Here is a 25,098-nt window from a genome sequence, read left to right on the forward strand (position 1 = left end):
GCAACTTGCGCAAGGGATCACTGAGATTTCATTCCACACTGAAATTATGCGGCCACAATCGCAACTGAACACAACTTTTCATAACTTGATAAATTTACTTAAATTCAACAATTCATTTTACTCACAGAAAACAGTTAAAAATAATTGCATGCTGAATGAATACATGGATATTTCTTTGGGATAAGTTTGTTTCTGATTTCATCATATTTGGGGCATTTTATAACAAAATGAAATACATCACCAAGTCCATTTCTGCCGCAGTCTTCACAATGACGTTCTTCGCGGGGATTGCATAAAACAACAGGACAATGAACAGCCAACAACAAAGCATCAATTAAAATCAGCAGCATGTAATTACAGATAAGCAGATCCCAAAACATTAGTGGTGATATGATTGAGACATATAAGATTCTACATGGACATTATGATAAGAGCACTACACAAAATCTTTTAACTCTAAAGGACAGTAATCATACCAGAGGACACCCACTAAAATTAATGAAGGCATTCACCAGATCAAACCTTCTTTCATACTTTTTTTTACTGACAGGGTTGTTAACTTCTGGTATGATCTGCCCAGTAACATTGTCACTTCAGGAACACTTACCAATTTTAAGAATTTATTAGATAAACACTGGAAGGATTATGGATTCCAAGCTAATTAAATTTTCTCCATAGGAAGCTAGCCATAACATAAGTAATTGCGAACTCTTCCTCTGGGAGAGATGCTCAGTGGAAAGGACGTGCCCTACCACTTCTAACTCCGCATACACTGTTACATACATGCAATAAGTCACCTAAAACCACTGGCATGTAAACAAATGTAGACATTAAAAGGGAAGATAGGGTCGGTCCATTGTTGTAGAATAGAATAGAATAGAATAGAATAGAATAGAATAGAATATGTCTTTATTACCAAGTGTCACCGGGGTCACAAGGAATATTGGAGGCGCGCGCGCGTTTGAACAGAAGCCGCATTTAACATGTGGATGGGGCTGATGACTAGATCTTCAGGTAGATGGTTGTTGGTTGCGTAATTCTAGTTATCATGCTGGATTTGTTCGAGAGACAGGGCATTGGCTGCTTTCGGGAAAAAGCTATTGGCAAAGCGATTGGGTTTCGTCCTTACACTTCTGTACCGTCGACCAGAGGGGAGCATCTCGAAAATCCCTGGCTGATTGATTTTGCTTTTTTGAGTAGCCGCTTATAATATGTCTTCTAGAGAAGGTAGATCCGCCCCGGTATGATACAGATGACAAATCTTTTTTTTCTCTCTTTTTTTTCTGCTTTGGTTATGTGTTAGGTTTTAAGAGAGATGAGGAAGAGAAAGAGGATGAACGACAGAAAAGCTTCAATATCTAATAAACAACTCACACCAGGGCAATAATTAACCCAGACAGATATAATCACTTGTATACATGTTTAGAATGCATACATCAGAGCACTAGAACATAAAAAACAACAACAGGCAAATGTATACAGACATTGAATACACTTAAAATGCACGCCTCAAGACACACTGGGGCAACTGCTGCGCCAGACGATAGGAAAAAAAACAACAAACGAATGAAAGTGATTAGTTAAGGTGTGTAGGCGAAAGTGGTGCATGAAAGGTAAATATGAATCTGTGAAAGAAGAAAAAGAAAGTTGTGGGAAAAAATAGGATGTAGGTCCAACACAAAAAAAAAGGGTGGGGGTGAGGGGGAGGGGGGGTGGAGGAGGCTGGAGGCCCCACAAAAAAACAAACAAAAAACAAAACAACAACAACAACAAAAACCAGCACACAGCCACGGACACAAATATATATTAATTAATGTTGTTATTTATATTTACATTGTTGTAGGTTAATACTTGTTGATATGCATATACATATTCTCCTTCCCATGACACCTCATTCAATACACACCACAATCTCTTTAGACCTTTTTCTTATAACATACTTTTCCTCTGATACATAACATGAATACCTTTTTACACTAATATTCACATGCATTCCCTTTCCTTTATCCACTTCTTTTCTCCTTTCCGTCTAAAAACACTTACAGTGAATAGACGTTAAACTGAAGAAGATAAAACAAATATATATATATATATATAATTGCACACTCTTAATTTTTTTTTTTTTTTGGTTTAATTGCGCACTCTTATATAAAGTTTAGAAATAATTAAAAAATATATATAGTGGAGTGATGGCCGAGATGTAACGCGTCCGCCTCGGAAGCGAGAGAATCTGAACGCGCTGGTTCGAATCACGGCTCAGCCGCCGATATTTTCTTCCCCTCCACTAGACCTTGAGTGGTGGTCTGGGCGCTAGTCATTTGGATGAGACGATAAACCGAGGTCCCGTGTGCAGCATGCACTTAGCGCACGTAAAAGAACCCACGGCAACAAAAGGGTTGTTCCTGGCAAAATTCTGTAGAAAAATCCACTTCGAGTAAGAAAAACAAGTAAAACTACACGCAGGAAAAAATACAAAAAAATGGGTGGCGCTGTAGCATAGCGACGCGCTCTCCCTGGGGAGAGCAGTCCGAATTTCACACAAAGAAATCTCTTGTGATAAAAAGAAATACAAATACAAATATATATATATTTTTTTTAAAGTCCTGATGATCAGGCAAAAGTCTGATAAAGCCGAAAAGCCGTGACACATGATAGATATGATAATCAATAGTAGGACACGCATCTGTTCATCTTTCAATACCAGCACCACTTCCAACTAAAAATCTGATGTACTCTGGATAGTGTTTTCTAGAAGCCACAGCTACAGCAAACGTCACGGAGCCGCTTTCATGCGGTATCCCAGCGTGAACCAGAGATCACCTTGTGGGGCGTAGGCCTGGAGTTCAAATCGTCGTGTGAAGTTGAAGCTGGGTTGAAACATACTGTAAATGACCTGGGGTAAAAAAAAAACAACCCAAAAAACAAAAACAACCAGTGATCACACACACACACACACACACACACACACATCTATAAATTGAAGATAACACACACACACACACACACACACACGCACACACACACACACACACACATATATATATATATATATATGTGTGTGTGTGTGTGTGTGTGTGTGTGTGTGTGCATACAGAAGGAGAAACAAAAAGGAAATGTAGAAGATCTGGGAGATAAGATCTCAACCAAAGATGGAGACAGATAGAGACTTTATTAAGAGGCCTTGGTATGCTCTTGGGGAACTACGGAGACTACCACTGACTCACAATGCTGCATGTAGGTTTGCTGACAAATCAGGCAACACTGTCATCACTCCTTTGGATAAAGACGACAGATCCTTGAGGAACTCAAAAAAATTTATTACTATGACATTATTCCAGTTAACCCTACGGACAACACTTGCAGAGTTATCAAGACCTGGACGGATAAGTGGAAGTCCCAAGGACACCTGGAAGAAAACATAGTCAAATATGTAACCGACCTCGAGGGAACGAGACCTGGACACTGCAAACCCCTAATCAAAAGACACAAACCACCGCCCTACCCAACACGTCTTTTGTTATCCGGATGTGATACACCTACACAACACATCTCAAAAGTTGTGCAACAGGCCATGTCCCATCTAGTTTCACATCTACCGTACCAAGTGTTGGAGAGCAAAGAATTTCTTGCCAAACTTCTCTACATCAACGACGCAGTTGACCCACAGCCAGAAAATGCTTGTTTTGCAGTATATGATGTGATTTCTCTATTCCTAAATGTCAGCAACGAAATGGGAATACCTGCTACTCGCCAGATGTTACTCCTATCCATTGAATTTACCACCTCAGTGCACTATGCAGGCTCTGCAAATTTCACTGGATCACAACGCCTGTTAGTACAATCGCACGCAGTCAATTATGCCCATCACTCCCCCCGGAGCATAGGCCGCTCACAACAGTCCGCCAGAGTCCTCTGTCCTGGGCTGCCCTTTCTAATTGTCTCCATGTGTGCCCCATCTTCTTGGTGTCTGCCTCGGGGTCACGTCGCCAAGTGTTTCTTGGCCTTCCTCTCTTCCATTTGCCCTGGGGATTCCACTTCAGTGCCTGCCTGGTGATGTTACTGTCTGGCTTCCTCAGGGTGTGCCCGATCCATCTCCATCTTCTGCGCCGAATCTCGTCTTCAGCTGGCATCTGGTTGGTACGCTGTCACAGGTCTGCGTTGCTGATATGGTCGGGCCAGCGTATCTGGAGGATCCTTCTCAGGCAGCTGTTGATGAAGGTCTGCACTTTCCTGATGGTGGTCTTTGTTGTCCTCCATGTCTCTGCTCCATACAGAAGGACTGACTTGACGTCGGAGTTGAACAGCCTTATCTTCGTGCTAATCGACAACACCATGGAGCTCCAGATGTTCTTCAGTTGCAAGTATGCTGCCCTCGCTTTGTCGATTCTTGCTCTGACGTCTGCGTCTGTGCCACCCTGCTTGTCGATGATGCTGCCCAAGTATGTGAAGGCCTCTACCTTTTCCAGCTTGCTCCCGTGCACTGTGACTGGGTCTTCTCTTGCTGTGTTGATCTTGAGGATCTTGGTCTTGCCCTTGTGGATGTTGAGGCCGACTTGTGATGAGGTAGTTGCCAGCTCTGTTGTCTTGTCCTGCATTTGCTGGTGACTGTGGGAAAGGAGGCCAGGTCATCCGCAAAGTCCAGGTCATCTAGCTGGTCAAGTAGTGTCCACTGGATTCCGTTTCTTATGTCCGCTGTTGATGTTTTCATGGTCCAGTGGATTGCCAGGAGGAAGAGGAAAGGTGACAGGAGACAGCCTTGCCTGACTCCAGTCTTCACCTCAAAGCTGTCTGTGAGCTGTCCTCCATGGACCACCCGGCACCTCATTCCCTCATACGAATTCTTGATCAGGTTGGCCAGCTTGATTGGCACTCCATAGTGACGTAGCAGCTTCCAGAGGGTTTCGCGGTCTATGCTGTCGAAGGCCTTCTCGTAATCGGCGAAGTTGATATACAGCGATGAGTTCCACTCTAAGGACTGCTCGACGATGATGCGCAAGGTGGCGATCTGGTCAATGCATGATCTGTTCTGGCGAAAGCCAGCCTGCTGGTCCCGGAGAAGGGGGTCGACTGCACCTTTCATTCTCTCAAGCAAGATCCTGTTGAAGACCTTTCCTGGCACTGACAGAAGCGTTATTCCTCTGTAGTTGGCGCAGTTGCTGAGGTCTCCTTTCTTGGGTAGCTTGATGAGGTAGCCCTCTTTCCAGTCTGCTGGTACTTCTTCCTCTTCCCAAATCTTCTCGATGAGAGGGTACAGCATCTCTACTGTGGTCTCCAGATCTGCCTTGAGTGCTTCTGCAGGGATGTCATCTGGTCCTGTTGCTTTGCCGTTCCTCAGTAGTTTGATGGCTTTCCTGACCTCCTCCCTGGTTAGATTCCCACAGTTGATGTCCAGGTCTCTGTCAACTGGGTTGATGTCTGGGGGATTTGGAGGGACGGGTCTGTTCAGGGGCTCTTCAAAGTGCTCTGCCCATCTGATCAGTTCTCGTTCAGTTCCCTGAACTGTGTTTCCTTCCTTGTCTTTCACTGGTCGCTCGGGCCTGATGTACTTCCCTGACAGTTTCTTTCTGGTGTCATAGAGCGTCTTCATGTCATTTCTGGCTGCTGCTTCCTCGGCCTCCTCTGCCAGGTTGTCGATATACTTGCGCTTGTTTGCTCTCGCGCTCCTCTTCACTTCTCTGTTGGCTTCTGTGAGGTCTTCTTGTGCCTTGGCCTTTGCTGCTCTTGCACGGCTGTTATTTACTGCTGCCTTCTTCTGCTTCCTCTCCTGGATCTTGCGCAGTGTGTCTCCCGATATCCATTCCCTCTGTTGATATCTCTTGGGGCCTACTACTTCCTGACAGGTTGATGTAACTATCTCTTTCACTTTCTGCCACTGGTTCTCAATGTCTGCCTCTTCTTCAAGCAGTTCCTGTAGCACTTGATGCTTGTTGGTGAGAGACGCTCTGAATTCTTCTCTGGTCTTAGAGTCTTTCAGCAGGGTGATATTGAACTTCTGTCTCTTCGTTGTTGCCTCTGTCCAGTTCTTCTTCAGCTTCAGTTTCAGCCTTGCTACCAGCAGGTGGTGATTAGATGCGACGTCTGCTCCTCTTCTAACCCTTACATCCTGCAGAGACCTGAATCTCTTGGCCCTGCAGATGTGGTCGATTTGATTCTCAGCCACTAGGTCAGGAGATACCCACGTGGCCTTGTTTACTCTTCTGTGGGGGAAAGTGCTGCCACCGATGACCAGGTTGTTCATTGCACACAAGTCTGCAAATCTCTCGCCGTTCTCATTCATCTCTCCTAGTCCGTGTCTTCCCATCACTTCCTCGTATCCGGTGTTGTCCTGCCCGATTTTGGCATTGAGGTCACCCATGAGGATGTTGACATCTTTCTCTGGGTACTTGGTCATGACTTTCTGCAGTCTGTCATAGAACTGGTCTTTGGTTTCTTCATCACTTTCGTTAGTTGGGGCATAGCACTGGATAATATTCATCTTTATCCTCTTCATCTTCGTTCTGAAGGACGCTGTGATGATTCTTAATCCGTGTGCTTCCCATTTAAACAGAGCTCGCTGTGCAGGTCTTGGCAACATGAGTGCAATGCCTTCTGTGTGTGGGGCGTTGTCTTCTTCGTGGCCGGAGTACAGCAACATCTCTCCGGTGAGCACTCTCCTTTATCCTGACTGTGTCCAATGGGTCTCGCTGATTCCAAGCAGTGTGAAGTTGTAGCTTTTCATCTCTGTCGCTACTTGTGATGTTTTTCCCGTCTCATACATGGTCCTCACATTCCATGTTCCGACATTGATGGTCCTAGTCGATAGAAGGGGGGTCGGCCCTGTAGCTTCCGTAAACTCACGGCTTTCACCACATGGCGTCATATGTCCTCTTGACGAGGACCCTTCCTCTTCCAGGGTAGTAATCTCTTGGTCAGATCCCTGACACAGAGGTGCTCACTCGTGCAAACTTGCCCAGCATCTACACCATCTTGATGCACGCCCAGCTGCGCTAGGCAGGCCATGTAGTTCGCATGCCAGACCACCGGCTCCCCAAGAAACTGCTGTATGGCGAACTCCAACATGGCAAGCGCTCCCATGGAGGCCAAAAGAAGCGCTTCAAAGACACTCTGAAAGCTTCTCTGAAGGCCTTCAGCATCAGCCACGACACATGGGAACTGAATGCAATGGACAGACCAAAGTGGCGTTCAGCTATCCACAAAGGCGCCAAATCCTGTGAGGCCAACAGAATCGCTGCAGCAGAGCAACGCAGACAGGCCAGGAAAAGCAGTGCCAGCAAGTCCCCGACAGCCGCCACCATCCCCTGTCCACACTGCGTCAGAACCTTCCGGGCGCGGATTGGCCTGACCAGTCATCTGCGCACCCACAGATCCCAACCCACCCACCCCCAGGATGACTAGATGGTCCTCGTCGATCCCGACGGACGAACCACACATAATCTCTTGGTCTGTTGTTGGCGTTTCTGTAGCAAGCTGGTTTTTTACAGGGTAGGGTTGCTAGCCCCACGCCCAACCCTCCTCACTTTTTCATCCGGGCTTGGGACTGGCATAGGCAGAGTTACACATCGCACGCTGGGACTACCATATTTGCTACACCAAACCATGGAACGGCAATGGGGCCACCACATTCATGTGATTATGTGGACGTATTCATGGGGCAATTTGATGCTAAGCTGGTTGGCACTTGTCCGGTACCACTCTTCTCAACACTCATCCCATCAGAGCAGCAGGATGACTTCAGGCATTTGGATTGGAGCAGGTATAGAGATGATGGTTAACCTGTTAGGTTCTGCTCATGTGGGAGTCTTTGAAAATCACTAATTACAGTCTCTTAACCAATCAAACATTCAGCCCGAATTTCACACAGAGAAATCTGTTGTGATAAAAAGGAATACAAATACAAAATGTGAGAAAAATGGCATCTTACCTTGACACTGGCTTGTCTGTGCTTGAGGGAAAGATAGTGACTGATATGTACAGCAAGAGTTCTTATGCTTACCTTCCCCCCACTGGTTGCCATCCTCCTCCACTGTTCAAGGGCCTCGTGACAGTAGTGGAGACAAGACTAAAGCATTATATGCAGTGAAGACGACACGCTTTAGCGTAAAATTGATGAGTACTTACCCTTGGCAGGTTTGAATTTTGACAAAGCAAAATCTGATCTAGTGAAAGGTGCCAGAGGAGACAGGAGAGAACTGCTGACTGCCACCAGAAAAAAGAAACCAAAGAAACTGGCTTGGATCACTACATTTGATCCATGATTCCCTTCCAAATCAGAAATCATCAGACGTAACACCAATTTACTCTATGTTGACCCCCTAAACAAAGAATGTTTCCCCCAAAAACCTGATAATTGCAGCAGACAGACGCCTCAGAAACCTGGGCAGTATGTACAAACCCACTGTCCCCAAACGGATTTGTGGTTCATGGCCCTGACAACATCCGAGGCTTCTTCAAATGTAAGGCACCTCGCTGTGACACTTGCAGTCATGGCAAATTCACAGACCATGTCATTTCTTCTTGGGATGGAAGGCGCTGGCAGATCAACCAACACCTCTCCTGCACCACACCAAACTTGGTCTATCTATTGACCTGCAGACTACACCCTGAGGCACACAATATGTGGGATGCTCCTGTCATCTTAAGAGGAGATGGGCAAACCACAAAAGCGACTGCAAACTGAGGAAAAGCACTAAGTGTACGGTCGCTGCCCATGTTTCTTCCACCTCTCACCCTACTGACGACAGCCTCAGTTTGTTTTTTTTTTGTTTTTTTACAGGTGACAGCGTTGGAGCAGGTCAGCAAAGTGGAGGAGCTGAAAAGAAGAAAACTGGATGTGTAACCTTGGGACGGTTTTTGTTGGACTGAACACGAGAAGCGACATCCATGGTTTTCGTTATGAACCCTGAATTCGTGGAGTTACCAGTCCGGTTTGTCGTGGTGGTGGTTATACACGATCACTAATACAGAGAGAGAGAGAGAGAGAGAGATGTGTACAGACAATTGAGGGAGTACTTAGAACATGATACATTTACGTAATAGAAGAAGTCATGTAAGGTCCAAGAAGATGACGTAAAAAATAACATAATGTCACCTATTATGAGAGTAGTATGTGACTAAGCTGTTGGGTAGCAGCGAAAATTCAGATTTTTTTTTCAACAGAATTTATTTTAAATATTTTGAACACACACACACACACACACACACACACACACAGAGAGAGAAAATCATGCATGGTTCTGTTTAATCCTAGTTATAACCCAGACACATTTCCTATTTTTAAGATAGATGGGTCAATGATATAATATAAACAAGCAGTAAAATTTCTTGGCGTATATCTCACATCACAAACTGACGTGGAATATACACTTGGAATACCTCTTGACAAAGGCTAGAAAAAGCCTCAACTTATTAAAGACTGTTAGCAGGCAACACTGGGGTCAGGATACCTCTGTACTTATCCACTTAGCAACATCGCCAGTACGCTCAAAGCTAACCTATGCACAAGAGGTATTCTTTTCTGAAAGAAATACATGTTAAAGAAATTACAAACTGTGGATAGTATGGCATATAAACTTGCTGTTGGTGTTCCAGTTCCTGCTTCAACTTTAAAAACATACACAGAAATTAAAGTATTACCCTTTGAAGAACAGATGAAACTTGCATCAGGAAAATATATCTTGAGAAGTACAACGGTTCAAACTTCAAATATATTGCCGAGATAAGTTTAAAATCAAACCTTCTTTTCCCTAAAAGAGCACAGTCTGTTCACTCCCTCACGACTATAGGTACTTATACCTCTGGCATATTTAAAACATCAGGAGTGAACCCAAATCAAACTGCCCCTCGGTTATCATATACGACAATACCTTAATGGGAGATGAACAACGCAACATTTGACATCAATTACCTAGATTTAAAGAAAACTTAATTTTAGGCCCTTCTCTCTCTGCTTTTGTTAAATCTCACATTTAAGAAAATTATCCAAATCACGTTAAAGTTATACAGATGGTTCAGGACTTTATAACAATCAGGTAGGGGCAGCATTTATAATTCCGTCATTAAAAGTAGAGAGATATCGGTAAAGATTTTTCTATATTCACAAGAGAACTTATGGCTGTATATTAATGGGATTAAATCACCTACTAGATCTTCCCATTACCATATTTCAAGTGTCATTTTGTGTCGATTCTAAATCTGTATTACAAGCATTAAAATCTTTTAATCTGAAGACAAGAGGAGAACTCGTAACAGAAATTCGTCATATAATTAATGTTTTGACCATCCGTGGTACAAAGATTAACTTTTGTTGGATCCCTTCTCACGAAGTGTTTGTAGGAAATGAGCGGGTGGATCGTTGTGCGAAAAACGGCGCAATGAACATTTCCAGTGCCATATAAATTCGTCAGTATTCAAGTTCATATTCATTACAAGAAGATTATTCTCTACTGGAGAAAACTTGCTGGAACCATGTCAATAAACTAAAACGTGAGTCTGATCCTGACAGAGAAAATACTGACAATAGCTTCCGCAAATTTGATCGCATGTTTTCTTCAGTTAAAACAAAAGGACATCACAGAAGCAGAAGGCTCACCAGTCTAATATACAGACTACGACTGGATGCCATAAAAACAAAATACACTTCTAATGTGACTTGCATTTACGGCAATGAAATTACCCCCGCGCATATCATCCATAAATGTCACCCGAACAGTTAAAACCATATTTACCTGTCATTTACAAAATCTGCAGTTCCATCTGCTTCCATTAGAAATGTCTTATATGATAATCACCATGTGTTTGAAATAAATCAGAGTTTACTTTGGAGCCCACTTGGCTCTTTGTTGTAATTCCACTGTTTAAATATGTAAATCGATACAGGCGCCATCACAGTCTCAAATACACAGGTTCAAATCACAGCAAAACAAAGCACATCACATTCACCATTGTCAAAAATAACACCAGGGAACCAGGTATCACGAAAAACACACCAAAACCATCACAGATGCATACAGATCAACACAAAAAGCACATCCAGCAACAACAATCACAGCAAGCATATGCAGATGGAAATTTTTCAGTAAGAAAAGTACAGTTTGAAAAGCTATGTTTTGAGTGCTCTCTTGAATGCGGGTGTTGGGATGTAACGGAGGTGTGATGGCAGTGAATTCCATTGTTTAGGTGCAACAAAAGAAAAGGAACGTTCACCGTAAGTTTTAGTACGAATCTTTGGAATGGACAGTGTGCGCATGTCATTTGAAGGTTTACCTATCGTCTCAGCCGAGTGACTAGACCCTCAGTCTGCAGGATTTTCCAGTCAAACTCGGGAGAATGGGCGAGAGCGAGATTCGAATACATACCCTCACTGACTCTCGATCTGTATTGGCGAATGAGCGTCTTAACCATTCTTCTAACTTCCTCCTTATTTTCTTCTGTACAATTCAAACCAATTCTCGACTGAAAACAACAACAAAACAACAAATAAAATTCTGAAAGCATTCCTGCTTTTACGAAGCAGTCCTTGACGTTTCGTGAAGTCTGTATGGGAGAAATGGGTTGAACGCTGGGGTGGGGGTGTGGGGCGGAGGGTAGACTACGGTCTGTGGGGTAGACGGATTCACAGGGCCATAATTATCAGATGAAAGTGAACAGCTGTTAATCATCCGATCCTTCCGGTCGAAGATCGCCACGAACGTGAAGAGTTGCCTCCCTTCCCCATCTGATCGCTTCTTCTTTATTTATTTAGGGTAGGTATTACGAACAGCGTGTGCCAACGATTCGTACACTGCTCCACTTCAAAGAGTTCTTAGCGGTTGCACTTGTGTCACAAATGGAACGTCCGTTCCCCCCATCCCACTCCCCCACCCCCCGTTCCCTCACCACCCTCCCCCCCTCCTATGCTTTGACTGCAATCTCTCTCTCTCTAAAACCTCTTGTTAGATGATACAAACGTGCTTTGAAATTAGTTTTATTAAAGTCATGTTCATTAACTCCTAATGATTATATGTCACTTGATATCCTCCCACTGGAGCTAAAACTAGAATATAATAAGGCTGTTTTTATGCACAAAATAGTAAGCGGCTACGCACCTCCTTCAATTATAAATAACTTCCCAGTAAATAACATAAGACATGTACATAAGTTGCATATACCTCGTCCAAATCTTGATCTTTTTAAGTCCAGCCTAACATACAGCGGGGGAACGTATTGGAATAATTTACCATCACGTTTAAGAAATATTACACAACACCTTTAAGCTAAATCTAAAAATGTACCTATCCACAAAAATTGACGTCACCTGAAATTCAACATTGCTTTCGACAATTTGTGGGTTCCCTCTCACTCTCTCATGAGTGGGTGCATTTGTGTGCGTTTGTGTGTGTGTGTGTGTGTGTGTGTGTATTTCATGATTTTTTTTCTTCTTTTCTTCTGTTCTCTTCCTTTTGAGGAATGGTTTTGAATGGTGAAATAATGGTATATTTTGACTGTGTTTTGATTTTGTGCTCATTTTCGCTTTATTAGCTTTATTCCCTCTTTAGGGCGAGGGCTGGATGTAAAAAAGCATGTTACTTGCTTATCTATTACCCTCGTTAATAAAGATTTTGTCTTTGTCTTTGTCTCTCTCTCTCCCCATCTCTCTCTGTGTCTCTCAATTCTCACTCCCTCTCATCTCAGTGTTCTAGGTCCTGTGTGCTGATGAAAATGGCCAATGCCATTCTGCAGAATCATAATTATTCATAACTGAAATCAAGTCAACACGTACAAACATGACCTCCTAGATTTTCCTCCTTTCCTTCTCATCCCCTCACTAGACTACACCTCTCACTCACTCCTCTTGCTTCCCTCCGCCAGATACCACCTCCCACATTATCTCAACCCCCCCACCCCTTCACATGTACAAAACGGGAATGGCAGAAAAGATGGGGGCAGAGTAGGGGGGTCAAAGTCCAGTTTTGATGAAGGGACATTGTGGAAATAGTGGCCTGTTTGGCATAATGCCAGTAGGTTGTTAAACTCTGCACTCAAGCCCCGTATCCAAGCAACATTCGTGTAGATGATGTAACAGCTGTCTGCACCATCTTCCCTCTCCGAACTGTGACCCTCCACCATCTTTCATTCACACGCACACACACACACACACGCGCGCGCGCGCGCATCTCTCTCTCTCTCTCTCTCTCTCTCTATATATATATACTTTACACTCTCTCCGTGTCCTGGGCACTGCTCCTTGTAGAAAGCACAGAGGTAAATACCAAGACCAGTAAAATATGAAAATATAAACAAGAGTAGACTTTTCATGTCTTAAAACTTGTATTCTTAAAAGCAGCAAATTTTCGCTGTCAAACAGCTTCTTCAGGCAAGGGTACAGAAGCGAAAGCTTTACAGGCTGGTTAAATAGCAACCAGTGAGTAAAAGGTCAGGTAAAAGTGGGCAGGTAAAAACATGCTGCATGCAAAACAATTATAGAATTCAACTCACACTCCACACACTGCCACCCCCTTCCAGGATACCATCATCGCTCCCATTACATTTAAGGGGGTTGGGGGGAGTTGGAGTGAAGGGGAAGTGGGGTGGCCTGTGGGGAAGTGGGCCAGACCCAGAACAAGTCAGTCAAAGCGCCTCAGAACAAAACCACCATACCAACATACATCACAAATGCTTGTAAAGATACATATAAACAGGTATACATACACACAACTATACACACCCACATGCATGCACACACACACGCACACACACACATATACATACACACACACACACATATATATATACGTGTGTGTATTATGTATGCAACATACACACATACACATACGCAAACGTACACACCGCACACACACATGCATATACCAGTGTATACCTACACACCAATAGTAATAATATCCAAAAAGTTACTAATTTTATGGAGTTGAAATGGGGGAAGGCGGAGGGCGGGAGGGTGGGGGGGAGAGGGGGGTGCAAAGGAGAAAAGGGGGTGGGTGGTGGTGGGAGGGAGACTGGGGTGGATGGGGAAATATATTAAAGTGAAGGGAAGAGGGGGAAGAGGAGGCAGAGGGGGGAGGGAGGGGGAGAGGAAAGGTGGGGGAGTGGGTAAGATGGGAGGGTTTGTAGTTTGCAGATCTTTTCTTGAATTAAGTCCATTGAAAATAGTTCCAAGATTGCACATCCAGTAGTTTTCACGATGGAGAAGTCTCTCATCCCTGTTCACACTCTCAACTGGGATTAGTTCTGGATCCTCAGGGTGATCACAGTCAAACACATGGGCAGCAACACCACACTTTCTCGCTTTCTTCAGTTTCACATCCGATTTGTGGTTTCTCCAGCGCGCTTTAATGTTCTTTGTAGAACCCACATACCACTTATTGTGAGCTATACAAATCACCACATACACTACATTCGGGGTATCACATGTAATATGTTGTCTGACGTTCTGTTTCCTACCGTCCCAGGGAGAAACTAAAACTTGGGTTTCAGCTGAGTGGCGACAAGTATCACATTTTCTGTTGGCTGGTCCATAAGGAATATGCCGTTTGGGTACTGTGGGTTTGTATATCTGGCCTAAATTAGGCCTCTTACGCTCGGCCGAGATGATGGATCTTTTAGGGAAAATTCGTCTATTTTCTTCGTTTGAATGTAGGAGGTGTGTGAATGCTTTTTTTTTTTATGATGGAAGCTTTAGATGGAACTCTGGGGTCATACTTGGTTACCCACGCAATTTTTTTGTCATTTCTTCTCGGTTTTTCCAGTAGGTTGTTTCTGTTTTTATTTGTTCCTTCTGATAATCTAGCCTTAGCTATCCTGTATGGCCATCCAGACAAGGTGAGATACTGGGAGTATTCTTCAGTTCTGTTTTCCAAGTCACCGGTCATCACTACAGATCATGCGCAGTCTTGCACCTATACCTTGAACAAATCCTTTAAAGACTGCTGGTGAACGGCAGCTATCAGGTGGGAGGTAGGAATGGTTGTGTTTGCTGAAAACATCAGTGGTAATTTTTCTGTCTTTAAGTTGGAGTGACACATCTAGGTATGTAGCTGTATGGCCATGGGTCACAGTCCATTTTATATGAGGGGGATGGAGGGACTGCAAACAATTACTAAAGGGGTCTACGTGCTGGTCATCTAAAAGAATTGTAAATCCATCATCTCTGAATCTAGACCAGTCCAGAAATTTGCATTTGTCCCTCATATAATCTGGCAACAATGATGTTATTAGGGGGACTGGGTATTCAGACACAAGCTTATTGTCTAGCTCTGACATAAAAATATCGACATTATCGCATGCATGGTTGGGCCCCATAGCGGTACCTCTATTCGGTCGTGCATAAGTTGTTTTGTTTCCGTCAGAATATTGGCAGGCATTGTTGTCAAGGGCAATAGCTAGTGCTTCAGAGATACAATCTATACTAGTACTGCGTGGGCTAGGAAACTGTCTAAGTAGTTTTGTCACTGCTGGCAAACCCATGTTATTACTTACATTAGGAAAAAGAGCAACAACATCACAGGTAGTAAGAACTGAATTTTCTGGTAAAGGAGAAAGGATCTCATTAATCAGATTAATTTTTTGTAAGAATTCTTTTGTGTCCAGAATTTGGAAGGGTAAATGTGTTTAATGTGAAATATTAACCTGTACGAATTTAGAAATGGGTTGTATAGGTGTTCCACATCCTGAAAGTAAGAGTCTAATGGGGAATGGTCTATCTTTATGAGTTTTGATGAGTGGTTTGCAGACCCCAGGGTGGGACTTTTCAATGTTGTTAATGTATTTAACTACATTCTCGTCAATATGTCCCTTTGCAGACCATTTTTCACTCCAGACTTCTGCTGTTTTGATGATATTGGGAGTGGGATCTGCTGGGAGGGTGTCGTAGTGGTGGGTATTGTTGAGCTGTTCTAAAACTAGTTCATCATCTTGTTCAAGATCGGTTATGACTGTGACCCCTGACTTATCAGCATAGCGAGACGCGACACCGTGGGAAACTCATCTCTTCCCCCACTCCACTTCGCCACTCCCCCCCCCTTCCTCTCCCCCTCCCTCCCCCCTGTGCCCCTTCTTCCCCCGCACCCCCTTCACTTTAATATATTTCCCCATCCGCCCCAGTCTCCACCCACCCCCCTTTCTCCTTTGCATTGGTATATGCATGTGTGTGTGCGGTGTGTACGTGTGCGTATGTGTATGTGGGTTTGTTGCATACATAATATACATATATATGTGTGGTTACTGGGCGGAGGTGGCAGTGTGTGGAGTGTGAGTTGAATTCTATAATTGTTTTGCATGCAGCATGTTTTTACCTGCCCACTTTTACCTGACTTTTTACTCACTGGTTTCTATTTAATCAGCCTGTAAAGCTTTCACTTCTGAACCCTTGTCTGAAGAAGCTGTTTGATAGCGAAAATTTGCTGCTTTTAAGAATACACGTTTTAAGATATGAAAAGTCTACTGTTGTTTATATTTTCACACACACACACACACAGACACACACACACACATATATATATATATGTGTGTGTGTGTGTGTGTGTTTGTCATGAACCATGTACCAAGTGGGGTCACAACAAAAGAATCGCTGAATTTACAGGATTAAAAAGTAAAGGATATTGTGTGTCAGAAATACACTTTTCAACTTCGGCCAAGCCGCCAAGCAACGCAAGTTGTGAAGTGATTGTCGTCGTTATAAGTGTTGGCAGTGAAAGTCAGCTGTGTATCTCTTAAGTTCCTGATCTATTCTCATCCAGACACTATAATAGTGTGATTTTAGTTTCCAACAAGGGATCGCAGATAGAATTGAAGATTGTAGATGTGACGAAGGAAGAAAATGACGTAAACTTAGCGTCAGCTGAAATCTTTACACTGACGAACGATTAAACTAAAATCAAGTATGCTTCTAACTGATTTAAGTATGTGTGTGTAAGCACAACAGACATAATCTGGCAGTGAATGATACATAGATTTGGTTCAATGAATTGTTAGGAGCATTTGCTTAGAAGGGGCTTCCTTTCAAATATCTAATGGCGCCACATGGGTACCAGTGCGCGAGCTAGTGGTGCGGCAGGTCAGTCGCGAAAAACTCGTCTGCAACCGCCTGTGCGTGAAGTGGCCCTTGTAGCCGGCTGAGCACTCGGCTACATCTACATAAATTATATATATATACACACATACAATGTGAACATTTGAAACACATTCACACATACACATAATACACACAGCATGCACACACATATACATACACACTCTCTGTGTGTCTGTCTCTAACTTTCTGTTTGTGTGTGACACAGTTTATGAAGACACGATCTGGATACTTTCAGATAGCTTATTCTCCCCCCCACTCCCCAATTTACCCCCTCATCTCCCTTCACTTCAAAATTGAAGGCCATGATAGCTCAAAGATTTTAGGCCTATATGAATCAGTGTACGTGTGTGTGTGTGTGTGTGTGTGTGTGTGTGCGCGCGTGTTCGGGTTTGGTGTATTAACTCACTCAGTACGGCCAGTCCTCTCTTCTCCTCTACACAGACCACTCGGATGTCCAGTGGGTGTCTGAATGACCCAACCTTTAGCTTCCGTCGTCAGAATTGTGGTATTCTTTGTCAACATTCACCTCTTCAGTATAAGAGCCTTCCGCTTGCAATATTTTGATGATGGTAACTGGGGTGAAACGCTGTTAACGTCGTTTCTTTCGCCGTTCGTATGGAGAGAGTTAATGTTTCTGGAAGCCATGTTAGTACTTGCCTACCGGGCAAGTGAAAAACAGTAATATTTGACCCCAGCAAGTAGAATCGTATTGGATCTGTCGATGCCTGACACTGTTTCACAGTGCAAATGTTGGCTTTTCTTTACAACTCTGCATGTTGCTGTTTACAGTGGAGGTTAAGAAAAAAGACCATACTCTTGAGTTGGTCCTGGACGGTCAGCTGGGCTAAACTGAAATCAGTAATACTAATACTAGTAATAGTGATACTATTAATGTGAAATCTGCAACAGATAAATAATACATGCGTGTATGAAGAAGTTGAATCACAGCCTTGGACTTAATTCCTTGGTATACCATTTTGAGGAAGAGAATACACCAAATATAAATATAAGGTAAACAGGTCTGGAAATGTGGATGACTGTTGCCAGGGTGAACTTGAACTAAAAGGACTTTAATTCGGACCTAACCCATTATTGCATTTTACATGAAACAGTTCCCCACAAGCAGCTATTTGATCTTCATTATTTGCTAAGGTGAGATATTTTCCAATATTTGTATATTTGATCTTCATTCATGGTTAAGATGAGTTATTTTCCACCATTTAAGGTCTTTACATAGTGCGTGTTCATGTTTGTATCACTTTATGTCTGTCTATAAACATAACATATAACCAAATAAGTCATTCATTGACTTTAAGATGAAAAATTCTGTTTTTGATTGCCCCAAAGCCTTCCAAAATGCCTTTTAAATCCCGTATTTTGTTCTGCTTCGGGAGGGGGGGGGGGGGGGGGGGGCGTTGCACCCCTGGGTCCCCCAACAGGGCACTGCCCCTGTACCCTGCCTGGGGCCTGGATGACCCCTGGACCCCTGCCTTTCAGTTTCTTTGGTTTTCTGGCAGTTGCACCCATGTTTTTCTAATACCTTGTAATTGTGAACGGTTTGTGAAAGGCTATTTCCTCGCTCTTTCTTCTCTCCGCGCACCACTGCCGGACAAGTTCACAAACGTGCTATCAAAATCCTATAATCAAGGGAAGCAATTTGAAGGACTTGAACTGTGACACACTTTAAATTAGTTGATTTGATCGGATACGTTGAATGCGCATTACCAGTCCTGGGATGATTTAAGAAAACATATTGGTGACTGATCAGAACCTCAGTTTTGACAGGAATCTGCAAAATAGTGTCGTTTGCAATTAGACCATAGGATATTTTGACGTGAGTCTATTTGCGAACAATGCTGCACAGTTATTGAGCACTCTCAAAAGGGTGTGTTTGTGTGCGGTGTGGGGTGTGTGTGTTTAAATGTCTGTCTGTGTGCAAGTGTGATCAAAACCAACAATACAACAGTCTGGTACGATGTTCCAATAATATGTCATGTCTAATGAGTTAAGACCTGCTCCTGTTTTAATTGTCTACATGTACCCAAATCCATCGTTCGCAAATAGACCTGCTCGTTCGCATTTATCCTCAGGCACCCTTGCTATTTCAAACGTCGACTAAGCGTTGAAAAGAAGGAGGCGACGACCTTTTCCTGGTGCAACCAGTCGGAAAAAGCCTTCAAAAACAAAAGAATTACGTTTGATTATCTTACGACATGATATCTTTACAGTACACACGTTGAGCTTGTCGCTTTGACCGGATCGTTCGCAATTAGAAATACTTACCACATCTATTTTATTTTATTCTATTCATTTATTCATTCATTTATTTTTTTATTATTATTATTATTCTTTTTGTTGTTGTCGATTTGATTTGAACCCCAGCCAACCGTGTCCTCTCTCCCTTTCCCCCATTTTGATCCCCGGATACCCTACAAGCACGTCGGGTCGTGCCCGAAACAAAACTGACGCACGTTGTAATTGATGCATCTATTCAATTCACAAAAGGCGGGTACTCTCGGTATGCGAAGGAACGAGTTACATTTTAGAACCATTTCCGGTTCAGTCACCACTTCTTGATGGACTTAATTATTTTATTTTATATTTATTATTATCTTTTCTTTTTTTTTCTTTTTTTAATAATTTTTTTATATCTAGGTGACTGTTTTGAAAACTGAGGCCAACACGACACTTGATCGAGGATATCAATCTGTCCGAGCCAGTCTGTCTATCTATCTATCTATCTTTCTTTCTTTCTACATTTGATTTAGGATATCTATCAAATAGTACCTATCAGAGTGGATTTCTTACACAGAAGTTTGCCAGAGGATAACACCTTTGTTACGATGGGTTCTTTTTCAGTGCGGCACGTGTGTGCTGCACTCGGGACCTCGGTTTATCGTCTTATCCGACTGACTGGACGCTCAGTTTAGTTTTCCAGTCAAACTCGGGAGAAAGGACGAGAGTGGGAATCATACCCAAATCACAGCGGACACCGTACTGGCAGAATAACTGTTAATTCTGCCACATTAGACTCGTGCCATACTCATAGCATTTCGTCAAGGATCAGTAGTCAAGGGTTAACAGAAGTACACCGCTAATAATTTGCATACACGTGATTTAGAAAATGATGAAACGAAGTAACATTAACAGATGATAATATGTTAAAAGGGATATATATTGGCGCTCTTTCAAACCTTTGAACCACATCACTACCCTTCACCTCCATCCTCATTCTTACGATTTGACCATCGCTCACTCACTCACACACACACACACCTTGCCATCAACGTGAGACGATAGCACCGCTTAGTTACGACAGTTATGGCAGAACATTACAAACCCAGAGACTTCCTTAAAACAGGAAATTATACTTGAACAATTAGTTCTCTCTGTGTCTGTCTGTCTCTCTGGTTTACACACCTTGAATAATTATACCAGTACGTTATAACATGCTTATGTAGATAAAGATGAACTAAATGAGCAGTAGACAGAATAATCATGTCACTTGAATTTATGCTGTTTTTCCATTCTTGTGTGTTGGACTTAACTAAACGCCCTTTAAATTCAGCTAAGAAAAGGTGGGTTATTTTTTTCATCAGTACTCCCGGATTCTTCCAGAATTCTTCCAAACCAGACTAATACAGTATGTAACAAATGGAGACGGACAGGCAGACGGATTAGCCAATATCCTAAACAGACAAGACACAGACAAGATAAGTTTATTTCAGGAAAACATGAAAACGCTACATGAAAAGTACATGGAAGTGCTACATATTTCAGGGAATTTTTACAGAATATGAAACGCATTTGGCTTTGTTTTGACAATCAGTTACAATGGCTGACCAACTGGTCGAATGAAAGATATCTTTGGAGGAAGAAAACCTGTGCATTTATGAAGCAGCATGCAAAAAAGGTTGTTTTTTTTGTATACATGCTAGTTGTGAATGGGTGTATGTCCTAAATGCAACAGGGACGCATTTACAAGAAGGGGTGATTCAGAGAAATGCATTTTGTTTGTCGGGGTAATTCACAATGCGTTCTTTATAATTTTAAAGAAAATAATAAATTCTAACCAGATTAGCAAACGATTGTTTCTGTTCGTGAATTCTCAATGGAATTTCCAAACATTGGGGGTATATTCCGGTAAACATTTGGCAGTAATCTTTTTCTTGCTTCTTCAAAGGTTGGACAGTCAAAAATGGGATGTGACTCGCCACCAAGTTGTCAACGCCATTTTATGCACTGAGGAGCATACATGTACATAACATGCTAAACAAAAAGTTTCCAACACTTATATTAGCCTATACAGGGAACGTTCCTTTTGTGACGTTGACGTAACCCGGATACTGTTACCATTGCGTGTTACACATATCTGCTAAATAATATGAAACCTGAACTACGACGATCCAAACGAGCGGAAAACCGAGCTTGAGTTATGATTGTGTGTCTGTCTGCCTGCATGTCTGTCTATCTGTCTGTTTCTGTGTCTGTCTCTCTGTCTGCCTGTTTGTCTATGTCTGTTGAGAGTGCCTAGTTAGCTGTTTCAGTTTCAGTTTGAAGGAGGTGTCAATGCGTGCGGACATATCCATATACGCTTCCCCACATGTGCATTAAAAAAAAGTTAGCAGAGGTGGCACAGTGTCGATCTTGCAATAAGAAAAGTGACTGAGAGGTCCAATCACAGACAACCACCCTTAATTCTGGCATTTTTGAAGTATCATCTTTTAAAACTTTTGTCGCTTTTTTGGTGGAGACAGTAGCATAGGCCCCCTTGCCCCATTTATATATATATATATATATATATATAAATGCCTTCCCCCTCTCACTCTCATGTTATTCCCGTCCGTTATTACATCTGAGAGCGTGTGTGCGTGTGTGTCCGTGTGTGTGTGTGTGTGTGCGCGCGCGCACGCGCGCTTATGTGTGTGTGAGTGCGTGCGTGTGTATGTATGTATGTGTGTGTAGCCTATGTGTGTATGTGTGTGTGTGTGTGTGTGTGTGTGTGTGTGTGTGTGCGCGCGCGCGCGCGCGCGCATGTGCGTGTGTGTGTGTGTGTGCATGTACATGCATGCGTACATACATATACGCACTCACATGTACAGTTACACTCCGTGCAAGCAACAGCGGTCTGTAGCTCACTAGCTGCATCAATAATTGACTACAATGCGAACCAGCTCTTCAGAAGACGTACCTGATAACTGTCATGCCCAAATGCACACGCACTTTAATGAAACAACACATGACAGCCAAGGATTATTTCCAGCTTATTTTCTTTTCTCTTTCCATCCCCCCCCCCGCCCCCCACCGACTCCCCCCCCCCCCACTCCCCTCCCCCCCCCCCCCCCCCCCCCCCCCCCCCCGAAATAATCTTCTTATTTATCTTTCAACCCCACCTGTCGACACGACATTATTGATATTCACATCGGGGGGAGGAGGGGGGGGGAGGGGGGAGGGGGGAGGGGGGGGATTCTGTCAGTTCGTGTTTAGATGGCATCCAGAGAGTTGTATATGATACACAGTTTGTTGACATCGATTGTGTACACTCTCCCTCTCTCTCTCTCTCTCTCTCCCCACGCTTTCCGTTATTATGGAAATATAATCCACCATTTCAATGAATATTACTAGTATGTATGTGCCTCTCTCTATTTCTCCACCCAGTCTTTCTTCTCTCCCCCCCCCCCCACCCCCTCCCCCCTACCCCCGTCCCTTTCATTCATTCTTGCTTTATCTCTCCACCCATCACTGTGTCATTTATACTTGTGGAGTGATGGCCTAGAGGCAACGCGTCCGCCTAGGAAGCGAGAGAATCTGAGCGCACTGGTTCGAATCACGGTTCAGTCGCCAATATTCCCCCCCCCCCCTCCACTTGACCTTGAGTGGTGGTCTGGACGCTGGTCATTCGGATGAGACGATAAACCGAGGTCCCGTTTGCAGCATGCATTTAGCGCACGTAGAAGAACCCACGGCAACAAAAGGGTTGTTCCTGGCAAAATTCTGTAGAAAAATCCACTTCGATAGGAAAAACAAATAAAATAGCATGCAGGAAAAAAGGGGAAAAAAAAGAAGAAAAAAGGTGGCGCTCTCAGTGAAGCGACGAGCTCTCCCTGGGGAGAGCAGCCCGAATTTCACACACAGAAATCTGTTGTGACAAAAAATACAATACAAATACAATACATGTCTTTGCAATAAATGAACACACACACACACACACATGCATAATTTATATATATATATATATATATATATATATATATATATATATATATATATATATATAAATTATGCATGTGTGTGTGTGTGTGTGTGTGTGTGTGTGTGGTTATCAATATATACAATTATGTAATGCGCATGCGTACATTTTTTAAAGTTTTTTGCTATCGTGCATAATTTGCTTTTTTGTATGTATTTCTGTTATATTTTTTTTCAGTTTTGCCCACGGGGGCTGGATGGAAAAACAACACTTGTGCTTATTCCTTTACCCTCTTAATTTAAACGGATCTTCGATCGCACATTCTCTCTCACTCTCTGTGTGTGTGTATGTGTGTGTGTGTGTGTGTGTGTGTGTGTGTGTGTGTGTGTGTGTATGCTTTTGTGTGTGTGCGCCTGTGTGTGTGTGTGTGTGCGTGCGTGCACGTGTGTGTGTGTGTGCGCACGCATGCGTGTGTTGGTTTTCACAAACATGTTTGTTCATTGTGAGCTGTGGGAAGGAGGTATGGAGTAAAGGGGGAGGGGTGCAGTTTTGAACGCACGTGCAAAATGTGTATTTCATGGACTTGTGAAACACAGAACATCGACACACGCACTTATCGCATTTTACACAAAGATCATAAAGCAGTTATCGGATCTACTGTTATATTCTTACACCGTGCGCGAAACATACAGTTGCGGGGGTAAAAAAAAAAGAAGGAAAAAAAAAAAGAAGTCCCATGTAATACAGTCATGTTACAAGTCTATCAAAAGAATATCTTATTTATACTGATCAACAAAAGAAACGCGACACCTTTGGCTGTTCATTTGTTATCATTTTGCTTCATGTGTTCGCATATTTGTTTGATAAAAGCTGCAGCTTCCAAAGACAAACACATCATACGACATCAGTGACGTATAATGTTGATATATTGTTTCAAGCGATGGGTGAATGTTACTTTCATGCAAAGGCAGACACAGTTGTGTTCATTTAAAATGAATTCTCTACTGCTAAGCCACAATTCTCGTTTTTTTAGTCTGTGATAAAATGCCAAGGACGCGGGAGGTGGATGTGTGGGAGAAGGGTGGACTACAAATATCACCACATTTAAATATCACCATATTTTCAAAGCCCATAGATTTTTCCGAGAAAGCGTCAAGACCGGTAGACAATATTGTTAATATCGATCTTTCTTTCTTTTTTTTTTATGTGGCTTAATCTGATCTGAACGAACAATCGAACAAACGAACGAACAGATTTTTTTATATATTGAGGCCGGTAGTGGAATAAGCATACCAAAACTTTTCTTTTACATACAGCCCTCAAGGCAAAGAGGAAACATAATCAAAATATTCGCAAAAATAACAACGGGATGTTGAAGTACAGGCATGACAGGTGGACACACTCAAATACGAATAATATATTATAAACATACACATGAATGTAATAATGATACTTGCATTCATGCCGAAAAGCCATTTATGCATATGCAAAAAATACAAAAAAGACTATGCTGATGATGCCGAATATACATACATACACATTTACCTGCTGGTCTGTGCTCACTCACACTTTTCCTGCTGGTCTTTGATATTTTATATTTATGATATTTACCTGCCGGTCTCGGCTTATTCACATTTACTTGCTGGTCTGTGCTCATCCACACATGCTTGTTGGTATGTGGCTCATTATTTACCTGCTGGTTTGTGTTCCTTGATATTCACCTGCTTATCTGTACTCACTGCTACTTACCTGCTGGTCCGTGCTTTCTCACACCTACTTGCTGGTCTGTTCTCATTATTTACCTGCTGGTTTATGCTCAATGATAGTTACCTGCTGGTCTGTG

General features: G+C 42.9%; 1 protein-coding gene and 1 pseudogene across 1 annotated transcript in view; both read right to left on the reverse strand.

Moving 5' to 3' along the window:
- Window positions 1–2,084: 2,084 nt before the first annotated feature.
- The window catches only part of LOC143298898 (uncharacterized), a 58,618-nt gene continuing 35,604 nt past the window's right edge, over window positions 2,085–25,098 (reverse strand). Inside the window, exon 6 of the mRNA XM_076611918.1 lies at window positions 2,085–2,893. Within this exon, the coding sequence (XP_076468033.1) occupies window positions 2,774–2,893 (120 nt within the window). The 3' untranslated portion in view covers window positions 2,085–2,773. The remainder of the gene's footprint in view (window positions 2,894–25,098) is intronic.
- Window positions 3,117–6,859, reverse strand: LOC143298935 (uncharacterized; annotated as a pseudogene).

This window comes from Babylonia areolata, chromosome 24 (genome assembly GCF_041734735.1).
Source record: "Babylonia areolata isolate BAREFJ2019XMU chromosome 24, ASM4173473v1, whole genome shotgun sequence".
Lineage (NCBI taxonomy): Eukaryota > Metazoa > Mollusca > Gastropoda > Neogastropoda > Buccinidae > Babylonia > Babylonia areolata.